Raw genomic sequence first — 20667 nt, 5'->3', positions numbered from 1 at the left:
TCATTGATTGCTGTTCACTGTAGTTGGTCAGTCTTGAGGTGGCATTCACATGACATTTCCTAGAATGTTATTTAAGGTAAAACACAATTAGTTTATCTCCCCCATGTTTTGAATTTCTGAAGGATCATCCTAGGCCTATGCTACACCCTTCCACCCAGTTTCATGAACATTGGGGCAGTGTTTTTTCCGTAATCCTGCAACAAACCATTACCTCTATGCCAGAGGATAGTAAAGGACTGAATGAAGCAACACAATAAAGTGTGAGTACTCTACAGATAATTAAAGATAATGGAGGTTTCACATCTTTTACAAAGTATCTGCATTTGTGGTTAAAAACAGTGATTAAATGTCGGAGGGTTAGCCTGAGGAAACATGGCAGTGTGATGCTGTTAGTGATGAGTCATTCACTTTGCTGTACCTCCTTTATTTTGCAATTCCTTTGATGGCAGCGTCGATGGTGGCTCTGGTCTATTTCGGGGCCCAGAAGTATTTCTAGCATCACATCCGCAGCCCAGTCTGTTATAAGAGAGATAAAAATAGTCAATGCTTTCAGTCAATCAAATGCGCTCACAGTGCCGATTAATGTTATGAGCCAATCACATATGACCAAAATGTATGTCTTCAGAGTAACGTGTTAGATTTAGATTATTTGGGATACTAATGGACTGTTGTCTGACCTTCAGAATCTTAAATATCACTACCTGCTATTTTCAAACTAAAAGGTAAGGATTTTGCCCAGAGCAGCTACGATTTAAAGTTTATCAATTCCTTCTGAAGGTTAGTTAACAAGTAAAGAGGATGGTATATAAAATGCATGTAAGAAAGGTACAGAAAATAACTATTGTACGGCTACAGTATACCCATGTTTATTTATGCCTCTCTACAAAAGGAGTCTAGGTTCAGTCTATTACTCCTCTCTGGATCCTGTAATTGGAAACCTTCTTGCTCTCTACAGATCAAAGCACTCTTTGCCCGGATCAAACCTATATTTGAAGTGTTTTACAGCCGTGTGGTTTTGAGCATTGTGACCATAACCACGTTTCTCTGTAAACCTTCTGCAGACGTCTTCCTGATGGTGTGGAGACTGACATCATCGCCACCATCAAGAAAACTTTCAACTTCAGCCAAAGCGATGCCATCCATCTGTTTCAGACTCTGATGGAGTGCATGAAGAGCAAAGAATTGGTACACTCAAGTATTTTTTAATCACTTTTACACACTTATTATTCATGTTAGGTTTGTATTAATTGCCATTTCCATAAAGGGCAGAAGAAAAGAGAAGTCATTTGATAGAATTCCTAAAAACCAAACACTAAATCTGCTGGGATGCTCCCATTGTTAGTTTTTATAAACTCCTGAAACATCTGGATAAACTCTGTGGGAACGTGTTGATAACCGCTATCTTGTTTCTTCCAAAACAGATCACTGTGTTTCACATCAGCTCTGAGGATCACCAGGACATCGACGTAGCCATTCTGAGGGCTTTACTCCAAGGTTAGTAGAGGGCTTCTCTCCGGACCTTACTTCCCCCTCACTCCTTTAATAAAGGAATATCAAGTGGAGTCTATTCATCTGAGGCTGTTGGCACTGAGCTAAAGATGTCAGGACTCAGTCCTGTTTTCATTCTGATATGGATATGCTTTGAGAACAGCATCCCTGAGGAGGTTCTGAGGAGATCATGTTGTCCACATTCACAGCGCCTCCTTATTTCAACACTGAGCTGCAGGTCTTATTCCTCTTGTTCTTCGAACTCTGTCCACCTTGTGTTGTCTTCCCGGCAGCTGTACAACTTTTGTCCTGGTTTGACTGTTTATAAAATAGTTAGTATTATAACCCAAATCTTGGTCATTTACGCTAATTTGAATCCAATTCATCACATTCATTTATGTATTGTCAGAAAAACGAATTTACATACGTTTACAGTGAAAACCTTTTTTTTATTTAGACCATGTTTAAGGTCAAAGGAACAGAATTTGATGGATTATCACAGACAGTCATATGTCAAGTCTTTAGTCAGGTTTTTGTTTTGAATATATAAAACACATCGTTCATTGAAAGTCGTGATCATGACTTTGTGTGTTTTTTTGTGGCAATAAGACAAAAGATTTTCTGACAAAAAAACATGTAGGAATGGGTCAAAGTTGACCTGAGAGCAACAGGAAGGTTAAGAGAAAGAGGAAATGTATATTTGACTGAGTAATTATTCATTCTTTCAGGATGCTATAGAGGATCTTTAAGTAGAAAAATACTCCCCTAAAGATTGTTTTTCTCCTGACTAGCTGTTAACTCAGTGTTCTCCTTTTCTAGTATGGAACAAATTGTCCACCCGAGAGAGGTGTTTTGAACTCAATGTATATGGGCGCAGCAAATCTGATCATTCAAGATATATTTTAGACAAAAGCGAGGAATGTGTGAGTGACAGCAGCTGATGGATAGGAGAAACTGGTTCAGAAAGACAAACAGTGTCTGGCTGAAAATGCTCACTCCGGGTAAATATTTGTCTTCCTTAGGCGCAGTCCTCTTGGTGAAACAGTAACTCATCCTCAAAAGGTCCGTGGAGTACAAAAGCTCTCGGGCGTCTTAAAGAATATAGAGTGCTGCTTAAAGATCTCTTCCGCTGTGATTCAATTCATTTAGCGGGCTGTGTGTTAAACAGGAAGTTCGCAGAAGTCACTGGAAAACATAAGTCATTGCTGTTGTTAAAAGACGCATACATGGTATTTTTCACGGTAGACAAACTCCCTTTTACATCTGGTCGATTTAAATTGAATTAAGTAATTTTAGTCCAACAGTTTCCTGTCGATATTTTTCTGTCAAACCCATAAAATCAATTCTTTGTACAGTGAATATGCTCCTATAATTCAGACGGCTTGAGGACAATAGAGCAGATCAGTGTGTGAGAGAGACTGATCAGGGATTTACTGTGTGGTCCGTTCAGCTGCGTTGCTGTATGAGTGTGTAATTGAGTGTATTACTGCCCTGGCCCTGCTCTCCTAACCCCTCTAATCCTGCTAGCGAGCTACAGAAATACAGTTGTTAATGCAGCTTTATCTACCTGGGAATCAATGTGTTTTCAAACCTTTCTGAACCTGTGTATTTCAGGCACAAATGCGTCTGCCTTCGATCAGCTGGTCCTGACTCTGGCCTGGGACCGGGTTGACATTGCCAAGAATCATGTGTTTGTGTACGGACAGCAGCTCCTGGTACGTTTTGTTAATCTATGTGGGCCACAACTTTCATGAATGTTTGCTTAGCTCGGCATTAGCTCCAAACATTTGGACTCGCCCAAAACGACCCCAGAGTCTCTGCTGAACCACAATCTGCAGCCCGAGGACCCGGGGGAGTGGACCTCGGCGCGCTGCCATGATCTGCTTGTTCTGACTGAAACATGAACCCTCTTACAGTTGTCTTCATTAGCTGCCCTCACTGCCTTTGTTTGTTTTGAAACTTGCGGGGAATCCTAGCTTGTGCCCCGAATGAGAGGATAGAGTATATTTATTTAAGTGTCTTGTGTGTTTTTGCTGTAATGTGGACATATTTTTGGACTTCTCCCCTCCATCGTGTTTGTTTTATAAATAATCATTAGGTATTTAAATGTATTATTATGTTTGCGTGTTTATAGGTGAGCTCTCTGGAGCAAGCAATGCTGGATGCCCTCGTGATGGACAGGGTGGATTTTGTGAAGTTGCTCATAGAAAACGGCGTCAGCATGCACCGCTTCCTGACAATCAGCCGGCTGGAGGAGCTCTACAACACGGTAAATTAACAAACACACGCACCAGCAACTGAATAACAAAGATGGGCACTATTTTCTATCTATGTTATTTCAGTTTTGTAAAGCTTTTTGTATCTTTTTCTACAGAAACAACCTCCCAACAACCCAACTCTCCTCCACCTGGTCAGAGATGTTAAACAGGTACAGCCTTTTCACAATTCTCAATGACAACTTTAAATTTACCAGCTGAAAATGATCATTAATGGTTTGTTTCTTTGTCTATTTGCAGAGTCATCTGCCTCCAAACTATAAGATCACATTAATTGACGTGGGCCTGGTTATTGAGTATCTGATGGGTGGGACTTACAGGTGCAACTACACCAGGAAGCGCTTCCGAATAATTTACAATAATCTTCATGGCAGCAATAGGGTGAGTTCAAACTGTTGCAACACCACAGGGGAAACAGTTATAGCTCTCCTTTTACTTTGTGTTGTGTGAAGGTGCCTTGTTGTTGCTTTCATCTGGTAGCAATTAACAAAATATGCCTAAAAGCTAAAGATGGGTCGTTCGCGAACGAATCAGTTCGACCCAACAACTCTTTGAAATGAACAAACTGACCTGGTTCGTCGATTCACCTTCCTCTCGTTCGTTCGTTCGTTCTCCCACAGACTAGTCGCTGTGCCAATTGTATGCTGTTGTCTGTTGAGTCTAGGACGCCCTCGTTATTCAATGAGAGACAGGAATGCTTCTCGTTTATTCCTCTCTAGGCGTCCTCGTTCAGTCAGTCAGTCAGTCAGTCAGTCAGTCAGTCACTCAGTAGCGCTAGCCTAGTAGGCTAAATGGGGACTTGAAACCTTTTTCATCATTATAATCTTTCTGCCAAGCTTTTAAACATGTTTGTCGGCATATTGAGTCGTTATTTCTTTATTCAGTAGCCCTTGCTGAGAGAGAACAAAAAAAGTAAGCCAATAAATTCGCGGATCAAGCCGTAGTCTACTCTATTAGTTTACCTTCAATACATGTCAAGGTGAACATACACATTAGCCACTGTTGTGTTGTCTAAAAGTACACATAATCAGGAAGTTGCAGCTATGTATTTGCATAACTACGGTGTTGTGTTGACTGTTTCCACGATCGTTTGCGAACGAGGAGCTGAAAACCGTGCATTCCATGATTCCCCGCTGAATGACGTTGTACCGTAAACGCCACTGAGCGAACGAACGAACGAACGATTCTGAACAATTCTTCTTGCCGAACTGACCGATGCAAACTGAATCCGGAAAAGAATCATGAAACCCATCTCTACTAAAAGCTGCTTTGGCGTAAGATGCATTTAACTAAAAAACACAGAACCAAGTTTTTATAAAATACCAGATCAGGAATTAAAAAGTTGTGCTTACTTTAACTGTCTTGGAGGAATAAGGGGTCCATGCTGTGCTCACATTAACTTGCTAACTTGTCCTGTCATAATTGTATTTACCGCACCCCTGGTAGACATAAAGTGCTGAATCCCTTGACATGCTGAAATATGATTTATTGAGGCTGTCTATATTGTGGTGCCAACTGTTTTCCTCCAGTGGGTGTGGTATGAGACTTTCGTGGTGTTGATATCTGAATCTTCTCTCTGTGTTTTATATCTTTTTCAAGCAGTTCTTTGCTTGAAAGTTCTACAGTAACATTTCATGCATTGTACTACTGATGTTGGGCCTGAAGGTATTATTATTAAATGAAAAACGCGTATCTTTCTTGCTCTGCGCAGAGGTCGGGGCGCCACACCGCGGGTCCTGGTTCTCATTTGAGGAAAAATCACGAGTCCTTCAGCATGCAGGCCGACAAGAAGGAGAAGACGAGGCACAACCACTTCATCAAAACTGCACAGCCATACAAACCTAAGGTGAACATTCGGAAGAAGGCTTTTTTAAACATTCCTAAAAGTCTAATCTAATCTAAGGATCCTCCGTGATATAAGGATTAAAATAACCTCCCTCTGCCTCTCCCTCCTCCTAGCTTGAGTCTTCCGTCGAGCAAAACAAAAAGAGAAGCAAAGAAGAGATTGTGGACATTGACGACCCGGAGACGCGGCGGTTCCCCTACCCTTTCAACGAGCTGCTGGTGTGGGCCGTGCTGATGAAGAGGCAGAAAATGTCGCTGTTCTTCTGGCAGCACGGCGAGGAGAACATGGCCAAGGCACTGGTGGCCTGCAAGCTCTCTCGATCTATGGGCTACGAGGCCAAGAAGAGCGACGTGGTGGACGACACCTCCGAGGAGCTCAAGGAGTACTCAAAGTAAAGCTAAAGCTATAAAGTGCTCACATTTCTCTATTCAAGTAAAGGTGTGCTAAACAAACTGTGTATTGATGTTGTTCAGTGAGTTCGGGACGTTAGCAGTGGACCTGCTGGAGGAGTCGTTCAGGCAGGATGAGACCATGGCCATGAAGCTGCTCACCTACGAGCTGAAGAACTGGAGCAACTCCACATGTCTGAAGCTGGCCGTCTCCTCACACCTGCGGCCCTTTGTGGCTCACACCTGCACCCAGTTTCTGCTGTCTGACATGTGGATGGGACGGCTGAACATGCGCAAGAACTCCTGGTACAAGGTTCATGTTCCATCTAGATTTTTATTTTTGGTAACAAATGAAAGTATACATGTTGAATGCTTGCTTTTCAGAGGCTGCTGAGGTTTGTTTGTGTGAGTTACTGGTTTAATGGACATGTTGAACTATGCTGCAGTGGTTTATTGGTCGTTTTAAAGTGTTATTAACTGATGCTGTGTTCTTACCTGTGGCTTGAACAAAGGTCTGCTTTCATATCTAATCACAATATCAGTTCCAGCTCTTTGTTCAGGTGATAAACGCCACTCAGTTGGATTAATCATGTTGCTATAAGGAATAAACAAGTTATTAATACTCTTATCTCAGGTGACCTCCTGGTGCAAGCATTTTTCTGATGTGTAGGTGACACCGGAGGAACTGTAAAAACACAATTGCTGTTACAACGCAATTTTTATCAGCACATTTTAAAAGATAGTTGTTAAGCTGCTAATTACAATGTGTTTTTAGAGGTCCTAAATGTTGTTTTTGTTCAAATTGGATACTCACAAGAAAAGAATAAGCTATCATTTCTTTGTTTTGGGAGGAGAATAATGTCAAACAATTTCAAATGTTTTCATCAGGATGGGGATTATTACAGCAGGGCTTTGGCTGTGTTATTCTGTTCTTGTATGAAACAGGCAAAATCAAGTCAGAAAATAAGAGAAAAGACTAGTTAGATGTACTATAATATTTATGTGTAATTCAAGGTACTGTTTTGGCAAATCAAAGAGCCGACCCACATTAGTGCGTTTGTGTCTCCAGGTGATTCTGAGCATCTTGGTGCCTCCGGCCATCCTCCTCCTGGAGTACAAGTCCAAGGCGGAGATGGCTCACATCCCTCAGAGTCAGGACGACCATCAGATCACCATGGAGGACAGCGAACACAACTTCCAGAACGTCGCTGAAGACATCCAAATGGTGAGATCCACAAATAGGAGAATAAAGAGCCACTTTATAAATCCCACAAGGGGAAATTCAGGTTTTCACTGTTTAAACAGCACTGCTCTTCAGTAAAAAAGTACGGCAAACGTGAAACACCGTATTAAAGACGTATTATATGAGCTGAAGTTAAACTTTCAATATTAAAGGAAATAAAAAGGTAATGTTTGAGTTACATTTTGGCTATAGTTACAGAGCTGTGAACAGTTTGTCTTATAAGAAAAGGAGCAAGACATATTAAAATATGAATTGTTGAAAAATACTTTTGGCCTTAAATGCAGTTGTTTTTCTTTGCTGAGTAGTTCATTTGTTTGCTTTCTTCCCCTCACATTCTCCTCTTCACTCTGCTGTCCCTCTCTTTTCATCTCCACTGCTCTTATCTAATTCGGTCCTCTTTAACCTCTCTGCAGGATGTCTTCAAGGAGGCCAGATCCCACGACCACGTGGAGACAAAGAGCGACATAGACACACAAATTCGCTCCAGGAAGCTGCCCCTTACCAGGAAAATATATGCCTTCTACCACGCTCCCATTGTCAAGTTCTGGTCCAACACGGTATGGAGATGACAGTCGACACATCTACACATTTATCCAACCCTCTATTATTTATGTGGATAACAGGAGAGGGTGTTGCTAGTTGCAGAAACTTAACACAGATTGTTAAAATGTTTCTCTGAAAAAGGAGAATAAGCGTGATGTACACAGTTGGGATGCAGCAGAAATGCAAAAAGGAATGTGCTAATGATTAGCTAGCCTAGTTTCTTTGTTACTTTTTGTTAATTAGTACCTGAGACACATCAGTCAAAAAGGGCCGTCAGAGATGTGGCCGTTGGTAATGTTCAGATAAAGATCAACAAGTAACTTTGCTAATGTCTAAGGTTCCCTCCCCATTGTGTACTGACACAAAACCCTGCGGCGTCTGGATGTGATTGAGTGTCTGTTCATGAAAACCACAAATAGGAGAGGGGGGAAAGGTGCAACCTGATGAGACACACACACAAAGAACGGCAAGACACGAACGCTGCACTCAGATAGTCTTTTTCTGTCCCGGAAGTGGCAGCTATTAGAAGATCTGGTCAGATTCTCTAAATGCTGGGAAAAGATGCGTCATAGCTTCTTTTCTTATCTACTTAACCATAGGGTACACCGCGTGAACTACGTCAATAACATTCGCCATTGCCTAATTACGTACCACACTGAAAGGGCTGCAGTCTGATTCTCTTAGTACAGCGGTTGTCTTCCCTAAGTCCTGGTGAATGTCTCTTTCTATAAATGAAACAACTGTTTTTTGGGGTTTTTTTGCATTGAATGGATGGACAGATATTCAAACGGCACTACCAACAGGAAATCTCAGGGAAAGTGATCAGACAATTAAAAAATATGTAACCTGCAGATAGTTGGGTCTTTTCTTTCTGGACTGCAACCCACTTCTTTCTGTGCTCCATTAAACCATATTTGAAGTTTTCCAGTTGGAGACACATGAGCCTCTCCTTTACTCTCCAACAACACTACTGCTGAATCTGGGATAGATAGCAAGAATGTCTGCATGCATTTCGCCCTTTGCAGTTTCTTTTTAACACTCGTATATGGCTACCATACTTTTTAGGAGAGACTAAGGAGAAACTTTATTGAATACACACTTTTAAGACCCATATAAGGACTATCACTCACATTTTCTCACCTGTTCTTGTCTTTATTTATACTCACAAGCCTGAGGCTGGTTCTCAGGAACCTGTGAGTCGTCACTGAGGGTTTAATCAGCAGGGACAGGGTTGTTTTTCTGGCTGTTCAAGAATGAAAGGGTGCTGATAGCATCACTGAAACTGCTAGTCTGCAGAATATAGCCGGTACCCAGGCTTATCTACATCTGCTTTTACACATCAATGCTGCACATAACACTAGGTTGCACATCAGATGGGAGTGTTAATGGCCGGTTTTCCAACCGTTCACACCTGACATGTCAAGGTTCAGCAATTGTTCTGCTGCAGTGTGTACCAAGAAACTGGACGTGTGTGTTTGAGTGTGCTCATGTAACCTTACCTTCCTATGTGGAAACACTTTCCCACAGTCTGCAGTATGGTGGTACAAAAGAGCTGCTTTCTGTTTCGAGCACAGGTCAAACTACAATGGGCAGTTCATGTGCCATTGAAATCCAATCATGGTTTGTTTCGGTTCTGAAAAAGATGAGAACACAAGGGTTGAACTAAGCTGCTCTCAAGTACTATTACTGACTATTGATGAAGTAAATCAACCCACACACTGATTTACTTAAAACAGGACCAAGATACTACAGCAAAGCTTTGTAAGGCTGCCCTTAGCAGTGCTATTAGCGAAATGCTAACCTGCTGATGATAATAAAGTATGTTTACCATGTACCCTGTCTTAGTTTAGCATTTTAGCATGTGCTAATTAGCATAAAACAAGATGTTTGAATACATTAAGTACCCTACAACAGTCCAGTTCTAAAGATTAGCTTTGTTCAGTGTTATTATGAAAAGACTGATTCTTTTATAGTCCCCTGGACCACTCACCCCTCCCTTCTGAGAGCCCACTCTGTTGGGAACTGTGATTTTCACTTGAGACGGAGAAGATGACTCTTCTCTTCTCTCACACAGCTCCCTGCCAGCTGAGCTCTGAGTGCTCAGAGGCCTCAGTCAAAATGGCTGACTATTTGCTCCCAACTCAAAGTGCCATGATGAGGTTCAGCCCCCTCAGAGGCCTCTGTTGACCTCCTCTCAAAATATTTCAGAGAGAGGAAGCCCCTCTCGGGATCTCTCTGTATTAAGAGGCTCCTTGTCGACACAGGCCAGTTATCATCTACGTCAAGCTTATCTTATATATAGCATGTCTACATCTCCCAGATGTATGATGTACACGGCAAAAAAAAGAAACACTGTTCCCACTATCGGAAGAAATAATCCTTGACTTATTTATAATAGTCAAAATCTGGAAAAAGATACTGTCAGTATTTCCAAAAAGGCACGTTATAATGTTAGAAAATATTCAACTCAAATCCATGTTTGTTGGCGTCAAGCCTTTTTTAAAAACAAAACAAAAAACACAGAATTGAATTCAGTTAAAAAAAACTGATTTTGATTTCCCTGATACATAAAGTGTGACACATCTGTATTAACTGGGCATTCTAGCAGCAATCTATTGACAAGATGAATACCTTTTTATATAAGTATTCACATTTACAAAAATGGTGACAATGTCTTATAATGTGACGGATATTCAAAGCTTTTTCCAGTCTATGGTACATCCCTCATTAAATGTTTTTGGAGTTGTTAATGAGTCTAATTAATGCGTATCTCTCGGTGTCAGCTCTTCTATCTGGGCTTCCTGATGTTCTACTCGTACGTGGTCCTGGTGAGAATGCCTCAGGAGCCTTCTCCTCAGGAGTGGGTCGTCATCCTCTACATATTCACCTCTGCCATTGAGAAAATTCGAGAGGTATGTGCAAAAGAAAATAATGAAGATTTTTTTTGCTAGATTCCTGTAAAGCAAATCGTTCAAATAAACTAATGTCCTTCAACATTTTCTTTTCCTTTTTCATCCATCTTTTTTTTCCAGATGTTTATGTCTGAAGCGGGCAAAATAAGCCAGAAGATAAAGGTGTGGTTCAGTGACTATTTTAATGTGTCCGACTTTCTGGCCATTGTGACCTTTTTTATCGGCTTTGGCCTGAGACTGGCTGGAGGCGGTGCCTTCATCCCCGGCAGGACGGTGTATTGTCTCAATATCATCTTCTGGTACGTGCGCCTCTTGGATATCCTGGCTGTCAACCAGCAGGCTGGACCGTACGTCATGATGATCGCCAAAATGGTGAGAAGTGAGAAGTCACACAGCTGCATGATGTAGAGAAAGCAGACGTGTTTGAACACAGTGTAAAGGTGGTTCCTATTATTCTTATGGTGCACTAAGAGTCGCAAATATCCAGGAATAATTATGTTCCAAGCAGATTTCTAAGAAAGTATGTTGAATTGGAAGGAAGGAAATCCAAATATGGAGAGCTGTTGCTTTTCCCTGCTTTTATATCATATTCAACAAAATATTTCTGACTTACAAAACAATTCATTTCAAAAGACTTTGACACTCTTAAGATGGATTTGTTTTTATTTTATAGACCTATCAGTTAATCTAAAAATGAATCGGCATAATAATTGTATTATTTTCTGGTACTTCAGGTCATGACATTCTTCACTTATTTTAGTATCTTTTAGGGTTATCGTCCAAACATAATGTAAAAAAGCAGTCGTTCTGTCATTGTGCATTTTTTAAATACTCATATTCACATTTTATTTTGAATTTACTAGCTTCATCACTCATTTTTAAACCGTTTCAGTCATCCACACATGCCATTACCAGGTATTATAACCTAATGTATTATCCTGAGCAGCCCCATCTATCTTAGAACAGTGACTAGTCCTCCTATTATTTTGTCCAATCAGCTTTGAGCCCCTGTTCTTGTTTTAGTATTAAATTACCATCATGTAAAAAGTTGGGTTATTACATTTTGGAGGAGTACTTTCTTCTTGCTTTCTTGCAGAGGTAAAAATGAAGCTCAGAAATCAGCAGACACTCAGCTTTAAGCATGGGAAGGTACCTCTTAAATCACAAAAAGGGAACGAGTTTTATCTGGTTTTATTTTTGGTCATACAAAAACATTTTAAGGGATTTACACAAGGGACTTTTTTTTGTCGGGCAACTGTCTTTCTGAAGTCTAATAAGTGAGCTGGTAAAATGGTTGCTTACCAGAGCCAGGCTAGCTATTTCCCCTGCTGACCGTTTTAAGCTTTATTTTTAGTGATGAGGTCGAGTGGTATCTTCTCATCCAAGAAAGCAAATAAGAGTAACTCAACAAATATCAAACCCCTCCCTAAGTGAAACCTCGATCACATTTCCACCCACATTTCATAGCTGTTAAGTAGTCTGAAAATCTTGACCGTGTCTGCCCTGGGGAGTTCAATACAGACATTTTAACGAGGTTCTGCTCAATCAATAAGTGCTATGCTACAGACAATATCAAATCAAACCAAATAATCTAATAGTTGTCTTTATTTTGGTAGTTGTTAGATAAAAAGTAAAGCAATTTTATTGTTTTAATCATAATTAATAAAATAGTGCTGATTTTGAATCCCCAGATTAGATATGTGTGCACTAATGAACTTCTCTGGATGTTATGTATAAGTCCAATATTATTTCAAGCAGTGATACTACCATCACTCATATTTTTTTTATTAATTGTGTGTGTCATCCGTTGCAGGTGGCGAACATGTTTTATATTGTGGTAATAATGGCTATAGTCCTGCTGAGCTATGGCGTACCCCGGAAAGCCATTCTGTATCCACAAGAGGAGCCCAGCTGGTCGCTGGCCAAAGATGTGGTCTTCCAGCCGTACTGGATGATGTACGGGGAAGTGTATGCCTATGAAATCGATGGTAAGGACGATGATGATGGTAGGGGAGATTATGAGGGTAAGAACAGTTTTATTCAAAGCCTTTCACCTCGGCATGATAGCTGATTGTCACTCCAAACGAGCACTGGAAATCAAACCCACGATGGCATAATCATTGCCTTCCTTCACAGCCTCTTTCACACAACATGGGTTCACACACCGACGCAGCCAACGCAGGTGTCTTTGGCTGGGCAGGGCTTTTTGTTTCACCACAGCATAGATCGCCCTGACTCCGCTTAAAGTGTTCTGGATAACAGGCAACAATTAAGTGATCACCACTGAGTCGGGCGCACTGGATGCTTCAGTGGAACAAACACCTGGCAGAGCTCCATAACCTGGGTTGGTGTCCCAAGGTTCCACACACTGCTGAAATTTTTCACATGGTTTATAAGTGTTAGTATGGCGTGAAGTGGTAAAAAGTCAGCTGTAAATGATGCTGTGTAAGTTTGTTGTAAAGTTCTTGGGGGAAAAGAAAGCTACAAAAAAAGGAATGAATGCTCAAGGCTAAAGTATAATGAAATATCCCTCTGAACCTATCATAGTTGTCTAATTTCTTGTACCTGTTTGCATCAAAGTTAAGGGTATTATACAATATACTGCACGTGTATGAAGCATCATTTTGGGGATGTACATTAGAGCTATCTACTTGCGGACGATCAATATGGGCTTTTCAACGTAGAGAGCAGGAGGTCAGAAATGTATTTTAAAACAATATATATTTGAGTATTATTGTCTCCATTACTCGTGGTATTAATGCATTTGTGGTAAAGTCCGATTTGGACCTACAGCAGTGTAAGTACTTAAATCTTAAGCATTTGTCAGTGCATGGATACTACGTGTGCACATGCTAAATCGCTCCTCCTCTTCACAGTGTGTGCCAATACTACCGAAAACTCAGTAAAGGCACTGTGTGGCGCGGGAGTGTGGCTGACTCCTCTCCTACAAGCGGTCTACCTCTTTGTACAGTATATACTAATGGTCAACCTTCTCATCGCCTTCTTCAAGTAAGTGCACAACAATTCAGCGCTGAATCCAGAATACTGTTTACTCGTTATCCTCGTCATGGCCCCGTTTCTGGTTATGTGTTAAAGGGATACTTAACCAAAAGTGTATTATATGTATTGTTCCTGTACTTATAGTTGTATTTATCAATCTGGATTGTTGCATTGTTGGAGATATCAGCTGTAGAGATACTGTATGTGCTTTCTTTCAAATGTAATGCATTGGGCCCTTTTAGAAATCATGATCCTCTTCTCTCTTATTCTGAAATATCTCTGACATTATCCACAACGTCATCATCCTGGGTTTTAATTTCTGTTGTTGTTTTCCAGCAATGTGTACCTGCAAGTGAAGTCCATTTCTAACCTGGTGTGGAAGTACCAGCGCTACCACTTCATTATGGCCTACCACGAGAAGCCTGTCCTCCCACCCCCCTTCATCCTCCTCTGCCATATCTACTCCCTCTTCTGTATGTGTAGGAAGAGAAAGAAGGAGCATACCTACGGACCAAGTATGACCTTTTCTGCATCATCACGCCAAATCTTCTAAATGTTGATTGCATGACTAAAAACCTGCTGACAAAGGATGCCAATCATATAAATGCATAAATGTCTTTGTTGTCATCAGGATTTAAATGCTTTATGTTTGCTAAACAATCTGACAAACAGTTGCCGGTTTAGTAATCTCTAACATGAACACGCCTGTTTACGTTCTTTCAGAGCTGTTTCTCACAGAAGAAGACCAAAAGAAGCTCCATGATTTTGAGGAGCAGTGTGTGGAGACGTACTTTCATGAAAAGGATGATCAGTTTCACTCGGGGAGTGAGGAGCGCATCCGTCTTACCTCGGAAAGGTGAGACTGTTACTGGCCTTCTTAAAGGCGCCCAGTGGAGTTAGCATTAATCACCAAAATGCATGAATGCTTTTATCTGATATCTAAAGTCTATCAAACTGCATGCTCAGTCCTTGTGCCTGAGACGCACAAAACATGGACCCGCTCATACAGACAGAAACTCCACGTTAACATTAAAGGTGACACATCAGGCTCATCATTAGGGTTCATACTGGTATTCTGGTTTCGCTAGATAATGTTTACATGCTTGAATGTTTAAAGAAACATTACTTTTCTGACTCGTAAGAATTTAAGAGATAAATCCTTTAGATTTGAATAGTATTACTATTTGAAATCATGAACAGCAGCTAGCACGAACTGAACTGTGGCTAACAGAACCTAACGTTTGTCATTTCCAGGGTTGAGACCATGTGTATGCAGTTGAAGGAAGTTGGGAACAAAGTCAACTTCATAAAGCGCTCTTTGCACACTCTGGACTCTCAGATCGGACACCTGCAGGACCTCTCGGCTCTGACTGTGGACACGCTGAAGACCCTCACTGCTCAGAGGGCGTCAGAGGCCAGCAAGGTCCACAATCAGATCACCCGGGAGCTCAGCCTCTCAAAGAACGTCGTCCCAAGCATTGGGCCTGTGGCTTCAGATACCGGCCCTCACTCCAAATCATCCATGATGGGCAAACACAGTGTTGGGCTGGACCCCACCATGAACCCAGCGTTGAGTCCAGAGAGGAGGGGGTTGTTTGGGCTTGGGCACTTTGCTGCAGAAGCAGTCTTCCCAGGCAGCTCCGGTGCCTTTGTCCAAAGTGCTATGGCCATTTCTCCTCGGGCTCTGCGCGGCCACTCTCATAAACTGACCCGTCCACAGGAGCCGGGCTTTTCTGACTTTCCATCCAGCCTGCCCAACGTGCCCTCACCAGGGGCCCAGTTCCACCTCAGCAGCACCCCAACCCAGCCCAGTGGCTCCAGCCACCCAGAACTCGCCCTAGCTAGGCTTTACCAGCCAGCCAGCGCCACTGTAGAGTTTGGGGCGTTTGTGGGTAAGTACAAGACAGAGGGTGAAACCAGTGTTGATGCTGAGATTAGAGAGGAGGGGGAAGACTGTGTGTGTGTGTATCCAACTGTTGTTGTTGTCTCTAAGACTTCGGGCTCTACTCGGCCTGCTTGCTTGCCTTCTTGCACTGCGAAGCCGGAAAACATAGATGTGTTAGAAAGGGGGGAGAGAGGGGGGGAGGCAGGTTTGGGCTACGTGAACGAGGCTTTCTGCGACGACGAGGGCAGATCAGGTTCTCTGAGTTCAGACACTGAAGTCTCAGCAGCTCCTGAAGCAGAATCATCACAGGGTCAAACTCAGGGAAATGGCAGCAAGCCAAGTTGTGTGCAGGCCCCTGCTGTGGCCCCCAGGAAACCCCACAGACAAAGGAGAAGGGAATGGAATATGAAAGGACGGTCGGCCCCTGCAGCGCCCAGCTGTGAGGGTTGGTCAGACGTCCCGCTCAGCAAGAGGAACACGGCGAGAGAGCCGAACACAACGAGAGGTTTGAGTTTTAGTCTGAGATTAAGTTCGGGACTGCGTTCGCCAGGTGCTCGGGCCTGTCCATCTCCAGATCAGGATCCCAGTCGACTCTTTAGCTGGTTCCTTTTCCTTTCCCGTCTCTGTCTTCTTGTCTGACGTGTTTGCTCTCTGGTCCGGGTGTTTCTGAAGTTTCCTTGTCAAGTAATTGGAGCATGAATGATTGGTTGACTGGTTGAGGTTTTAAAATGTATTTGATTTACTAAGGTTTTGTTTGGCAGGTGGAGGTGAGGATTCACTCATAAGAATCAGATGTTTGAACTGTGATTGTTTTGATGATGATAGTAAATATTTGTTTGAATGTTGTGGTGGGATATTGTGACATTAAAATATTTGATTCTGGTAATGTTGCAGACAGACATAGCTGTTTTAAATTCGCCTTACGAAAGCTAAACATATTTGTGGGTTTCAGGACATAAAGACAGTTTGGACCTCCAGCTCTCGGCACCCAAAGAGACCTCCAGCACGCAGCAGAGCCCGGTCACAGAGACCAGACTGCAGCTGAGTGCATGTGTGAGTAAAATGAATTCTTAACCGCATTATCTTGTAATAACATGTAGTTCGCTCATTTAGCCTAGCATGAATGTATTTGTGTACCATATTGTTTACGGCAGGCATACTTTATGCCGGTGTTTACTTTCTCAAACCTTTTTGTGTCTCTCTCGGTCTCAGGCTCTGCCTATAAGTCACGCTCACATGAGAGCAGTCAACTCCTACGCCGGCTTCACAGAGTTCGACAGAGAACCAGCTTTCCTCCAGCCTGAATCTAGTAAGATCACACAAAGAAAGTAAATGATAATATGAAATGATGCGAAGTGTAGTCTGCATCCAACCAGAGAGTAGATAAAGGTTTCAGTATCTGCAGGTTGTTGCGTATACGATACAGGTTTGTATGAATATATGTATTTACTGATAAGGCGTAGGGTTTAAGGCATATATTAGTTAAATAAAGTTATAATTAATATTTGCTCAAAGCCGTGTAAGGTCCCCAACTGTAAGGGGCTTTTATGTGGAAGCCCCATGAGTGTGTATGTATGAATATAGTGAATTATATTATATTAATATGAGCATTTAAATTCTCTGCAGCCCAAAATCCAGCAGCTGCATTTGTTGATTCTTACATCCCCAACTCCCTGCTCACACATCTTGGTGATTGTTTATTTCCTGTAGCTCTGACAAAGAGGGACAGGAGCCGAGTGTCCGCTGAAGACATCCTCACCCACGAGGACCCCGGGCCTGCAGTCCTGGTAAGACAGGACCGTGTGTAGTTTCAGGAGTACGAGGAAGAAAACTACTTTAATGCTGGTTTCTGTCTTTGTTTAACCACTTCTTGTTTCTCCAACAGGAGAGAGCTCAGGTCAAATCAGCCCAAGCCAGCAGCCTGTGAGTGTCCTACCACTGATTTGATTCAAGATGTACACACACACACACACACACACACACACACACACACACACACACACACACACACACACACACACACACACACACACACACACACACACACTGCCTGTCGTTGAAAGATTTGTGAAACTAATGTTTTTTTGTTTCTTTTGTTCTCCGTCAGACGAACCCCAGTGGAAGATTCACCAAACGGTAAGTTAGTTTGGTTGGACCCGTTTTGCCTGGATCAGCTGGTCCAGCAGCCTCTACAAAGACTCTGTTATCAATGTGACATTTGACCTTTTCTCTTTCTTTTTTAGCACTACCTATATAATGACTTAATGAAGAATAGTCTGGCGTTATTAGGATTTTCCTTAATCAAAATGGAAAAGGTGCCATGTTACATCCAGAATACTTTATCATTTTGGGAGGTTCACTCCAAATAAGAAAGGTTCATACAATGTGGGGATTTTTTTAAATATGCAAATCACTATACCATAAAATATGGACTGTTTCTAAGTATGTTGGGACTTTGTTAATGGAAAAATCATAATAAAGTGAGTGAACTTCGCTATACAATGTATGTTTACTCATGTCTCGGTATCTAAGCATCACTGTGCTCTTCTTCAGTGGTAACAGCAGCTGCAGTGTCTCTCTACACGCCTCGACACAGCCACCTGGGAGGCAGGAAGGACTGTGAGTCCCCCACACTGAGCGAGCACCCAGCACAACCCACTCAGAGCCATATATCTGCATACAATACTTATCAATGTTTGAGAAGAAACAGTGAAAAACTGCAATATGACATTTATTAAACGTGGTATTTAATCAACTATTTAAGGAAAATCACTGGCAGATTTTTGTGTAGTGAATGAAGTCACTAAGAACCACCCCCATTCATTTGACAGAAAGACCAATACAGTTCAAATGATATTTGCAGAGATTACTATAGTCTACTTAAATGAGTCCTAGTTTTATTATCTATAATAGAAAAGCTATATCTAAGAAGCTTATATGCAAATCCACTTTGTGTAAGTTTTACCATTTTCCACCGTTCATTAAATTTCATCTACTAATTATTGAAAGAGATTAACAGTTCTCTTCTTTTTCTTCACAGCTATTGGCTCACCATTCAAGCCCATAGAGAGCTACATGTACTCAGGTGAGAAATGGACCTGATGCTGTTTCATTGTGTTTTCATGTATTAATGCTTTTAACTTGAGTGCTGTCTGTGGTAGAAAATGATCAACTGTATCCCTGAGGACAACAATCACACCAAATATTTGAACCTCTGCTCATTCCTGTCCTGTATTTGTCTTAACGTGTTTGCATATTAACGTGTATACTCTTCCTCGTGCAGCGGTGGAGCGCAACAACCTGATGAGGCTGTCTCAGAGTATCCCCTTCACCCCGGTGCCCCCTAGAGGTGAGTCCGGATCACAGTGCAGATTACACAGACATGTCGGCTCAGGTGAAAACACCGCAGACAGTTTTAACAGCGGTTGGAGAATGAGGAAGTTGGGAGGCAGACCTCCTGTTTCCTCCCTCCCACACCTGCTGCAGTTTGTTTTCACAGTCACTCCCAAACTGTTGAGGAGTGTTGTACAGGCTCTGTCTTTTGTGTGTTGTTTTTCTCTCCTTCTCAGTTATTGTTTTGGCTTCACTATTCAGGTATTTCTCAGGAAGAAATACTGATTTTTAGTTTGTGTTACAGTTTGAAGTGGCGGTTGAGAAGTATAAATGCACGCAACAGTTTCTAGACGTTTCATCATGGTGCGGTCAGGGGGGGATTGTTCTGTTTCAACAAACACTTTGTTTGTTTTAGGAATGGGTCCAATACGATGTCCTAAGTTATGGAGTATATTTTGAAAGTCTTGTCTTACAACGGTATTTAAAAATATTTGAAATCTAAAGGGGTGTAATGTAAAAACGTTACCAGTTATACTAACACAGTGCTGTTGCAGCTCTAAGCTCAACTACACAAAGACCTTGATGTTTGAAGACTCTTAGCCAAACGGGTAGGTCTGTGAAGACAGTCTACTAAACAACTGCCTGAAGCAAACAAACCAGTGATCTAAAAGCTCAGGAGGAACTGAAGTTGTTTTCCAATCAGTTATTAAACTTGGAATTTAATACATGTTGTTTCATGACTCCTCTGCTGTACAGTCTCATAACTCTGTGACGCACACACACCGACTGTGCCAGTTTTGAAACAAGACAACCTGGTTTGTGCACATTCAAATCCAGCAGAACAAAATAATCAGAAAACAACTGAAGAAAGTCAAATACCTACCAAGCCAAAGAGTTTCAAAGAGTTATTGGCTCAAATAACCACTCAAACATCAGTATTACGACACCAATCTATGATTAGTGCTAATTTGAGTCTTCATGTCGCTGTTTGATGCATAAGTAGGTAAATGTTTGCTAAGCCAGAAGCACTTGTATCAATGTTCTGCTGCTGTGAGTATGTTCTGCCTCTCTTTGGACCAAATCTGTAAAGCAGTAAACTTTGAGCTGTGTTTTCATTTTAAGACAGAGGTCACAGGGATACATCATCAAACCAGCTCTGTGTTTATCAGTGTGTGTGTGTCTCACCTGCGGCTGTGTGTTTCCTCAGGAGAGCCGGTGACTGTGTACCGGCTGGAGGAGAGCTCCCCCAACACCATCAACAACAGCATGTCTTCCTGGGCCCAGCGGGGCCTCTGTGCCAAAATAGAGTTTCTCAGCAAGGAGGAGATGGGCGGAGGACTCAGACGGGCCCTGAAGGTGCTCTGCACATGGTCAGAGTACGACATCCTCAAACCAGGACATTTGTATATAGTCAAATCCTTCCTTCCGGAGGTGGTCCAGACCTGGCAGAGCATCTACAAGGAGGACACCGTGCTGCACCTTTGTCTCAGGGTACGAGCGCACTGTGAAGGATCCATAGACACTGTCTGATGTGTAACACTTATAACTGTATCTTCATGGGGTTTAAACTCTTCTGAACTGCTAATTTGAAGCTGAATGTGTCAAACAAATAGGTACTGCCACGTTAACATTAGAGGTTCTGTCTTTAGAAAGCAGAAAGTCCAAACGTTTAGCTATGTAGAGTTTTTACATAATCCTTGTTAAACTGTGGCTAGAATCTCTGCTTCAAATGTTATTTCTCTGTGTCATTCC

General features: G+C 42.0%; 1 protein-coding gene and 1 long non-coding RNA gene across 5 annotated transcripts in view; one reads left to right on the top strand and one right to left on the bottom strand.

The window, feature by feature from the left end:
* The window catches only part of trpm7 (transient receptor potential cation channel, subfamily M, member 7), a 37379-nt gene that overhangs the window by 13348 nt on the left and 3364 nt on the right, over nt 1–20667 (top strand). For 2 of the 4 annotated variants that reach the window (XM_063881008.1, XM_063881006.1), the window contains exons 9-35: nt 1062–1185; nt 1422–1494; nt 3103–3203; nt 3623–3757; nt 3863–3916; nt 4005–4145; nt 5476–5610; nt 5724–6001; nt 6084–6312; nt 7069–7224; nt 7656–7799; nt 10569–10697; nt 10818–11069; nt 12511–12685; nt 13574–13706; nt 14034–14212; nt 14421–14553; nt 14952–15589; nt 16535–16635; nt 16795–16891; nt 17293–17369; nt 17468–17505; nt 17690–17718; nt 18136–18201; nt 18623–18667; nt 18866–18931; nt 20123–20406. In XM_063881008.1, the coding sequence (XP_063737078.1) occupies nt 1062–1185; nt 1422–1494; nt 3103–3203; nt 3623–3757; nt 3863–3916; nt 4005–4145; nt 5476–5610; nt 5724–6001; nt 6084–6312; nt 7069–7224; nt 7656–7799; nt 10569–10697; nt 10818–11069; nt 12511–12685; nt 13574–13706; nt 14034–14212; nt 14421–14553; nt 14952–15589; nt 16535–16635; nt 16795–16891; nt 17293–17369; nt 17468–17505; nt 17690–17718; nt 18136–18201; nt 18623–18667; nt 18866–18931; nt 20123–20406 (4012 nt within the window). Of the gene's footprint in view, nt 1–1061; nt 1186–1421; nt 1495–3102; nt 3204–3622; nt 3758–3862; nt 3917–4004; nt 4146–5475; nt 5611–5723; nt 6002–6083; nt 6313–7068; nt 7225–7655; nt 7800–10568; nt 10698–10817; nt 11070–12510; nt 12722–12833; nt 13545–13573; nt 13707–14033; nt 14213–14420; nt 14554–14951; nt 15590–16534; nt 16636–16794; nt 16892–17292; nt 17370–17467; nt 17506–17689; nt 17719–18135; nt 18202–18622; nt 18668–18865; nt 18932–20122; nt 20407–20667 lie in introns of those variants that run through there. The other 2 variants (XM_063881009.1, XM_063881010.1) reach the window with 2 other exon arrangements.
* Nucleotides 418–20399, bottom strand: LOC134862895 (uncharacterized). Its single transcript, XR_010165593.1, has 3 exons — nt 20101–20399; nt 9285–9418; nt 418–516 (listed from the first exon to the last, which is right to left on the bottom strand). It is a non-coding gene; the product is annotated as an uncharacterized LOC134862895 (long non-coding RNA).

Source organism: Eleginops maclovinus, chromosome 4, assembly GCF_036324505.1.
Source record: "Eleginops maclovinus isolate JMC-PN-2008 ecotype Puerto Natales chromosome 4, JC_Emac_rtc_rv5, whole genome shotgun sequence".
Taxonomy (NCBI): domain Eukaryota; kingdom Metazoa; phylum Chordata; class Actinopteri; order Perciformes; family Eleginopidae; genus Eleginops; species Eleginops maclovinus.
This window is presented reverse-complemented; position numbering and strand designations above follow the sequence as displayed.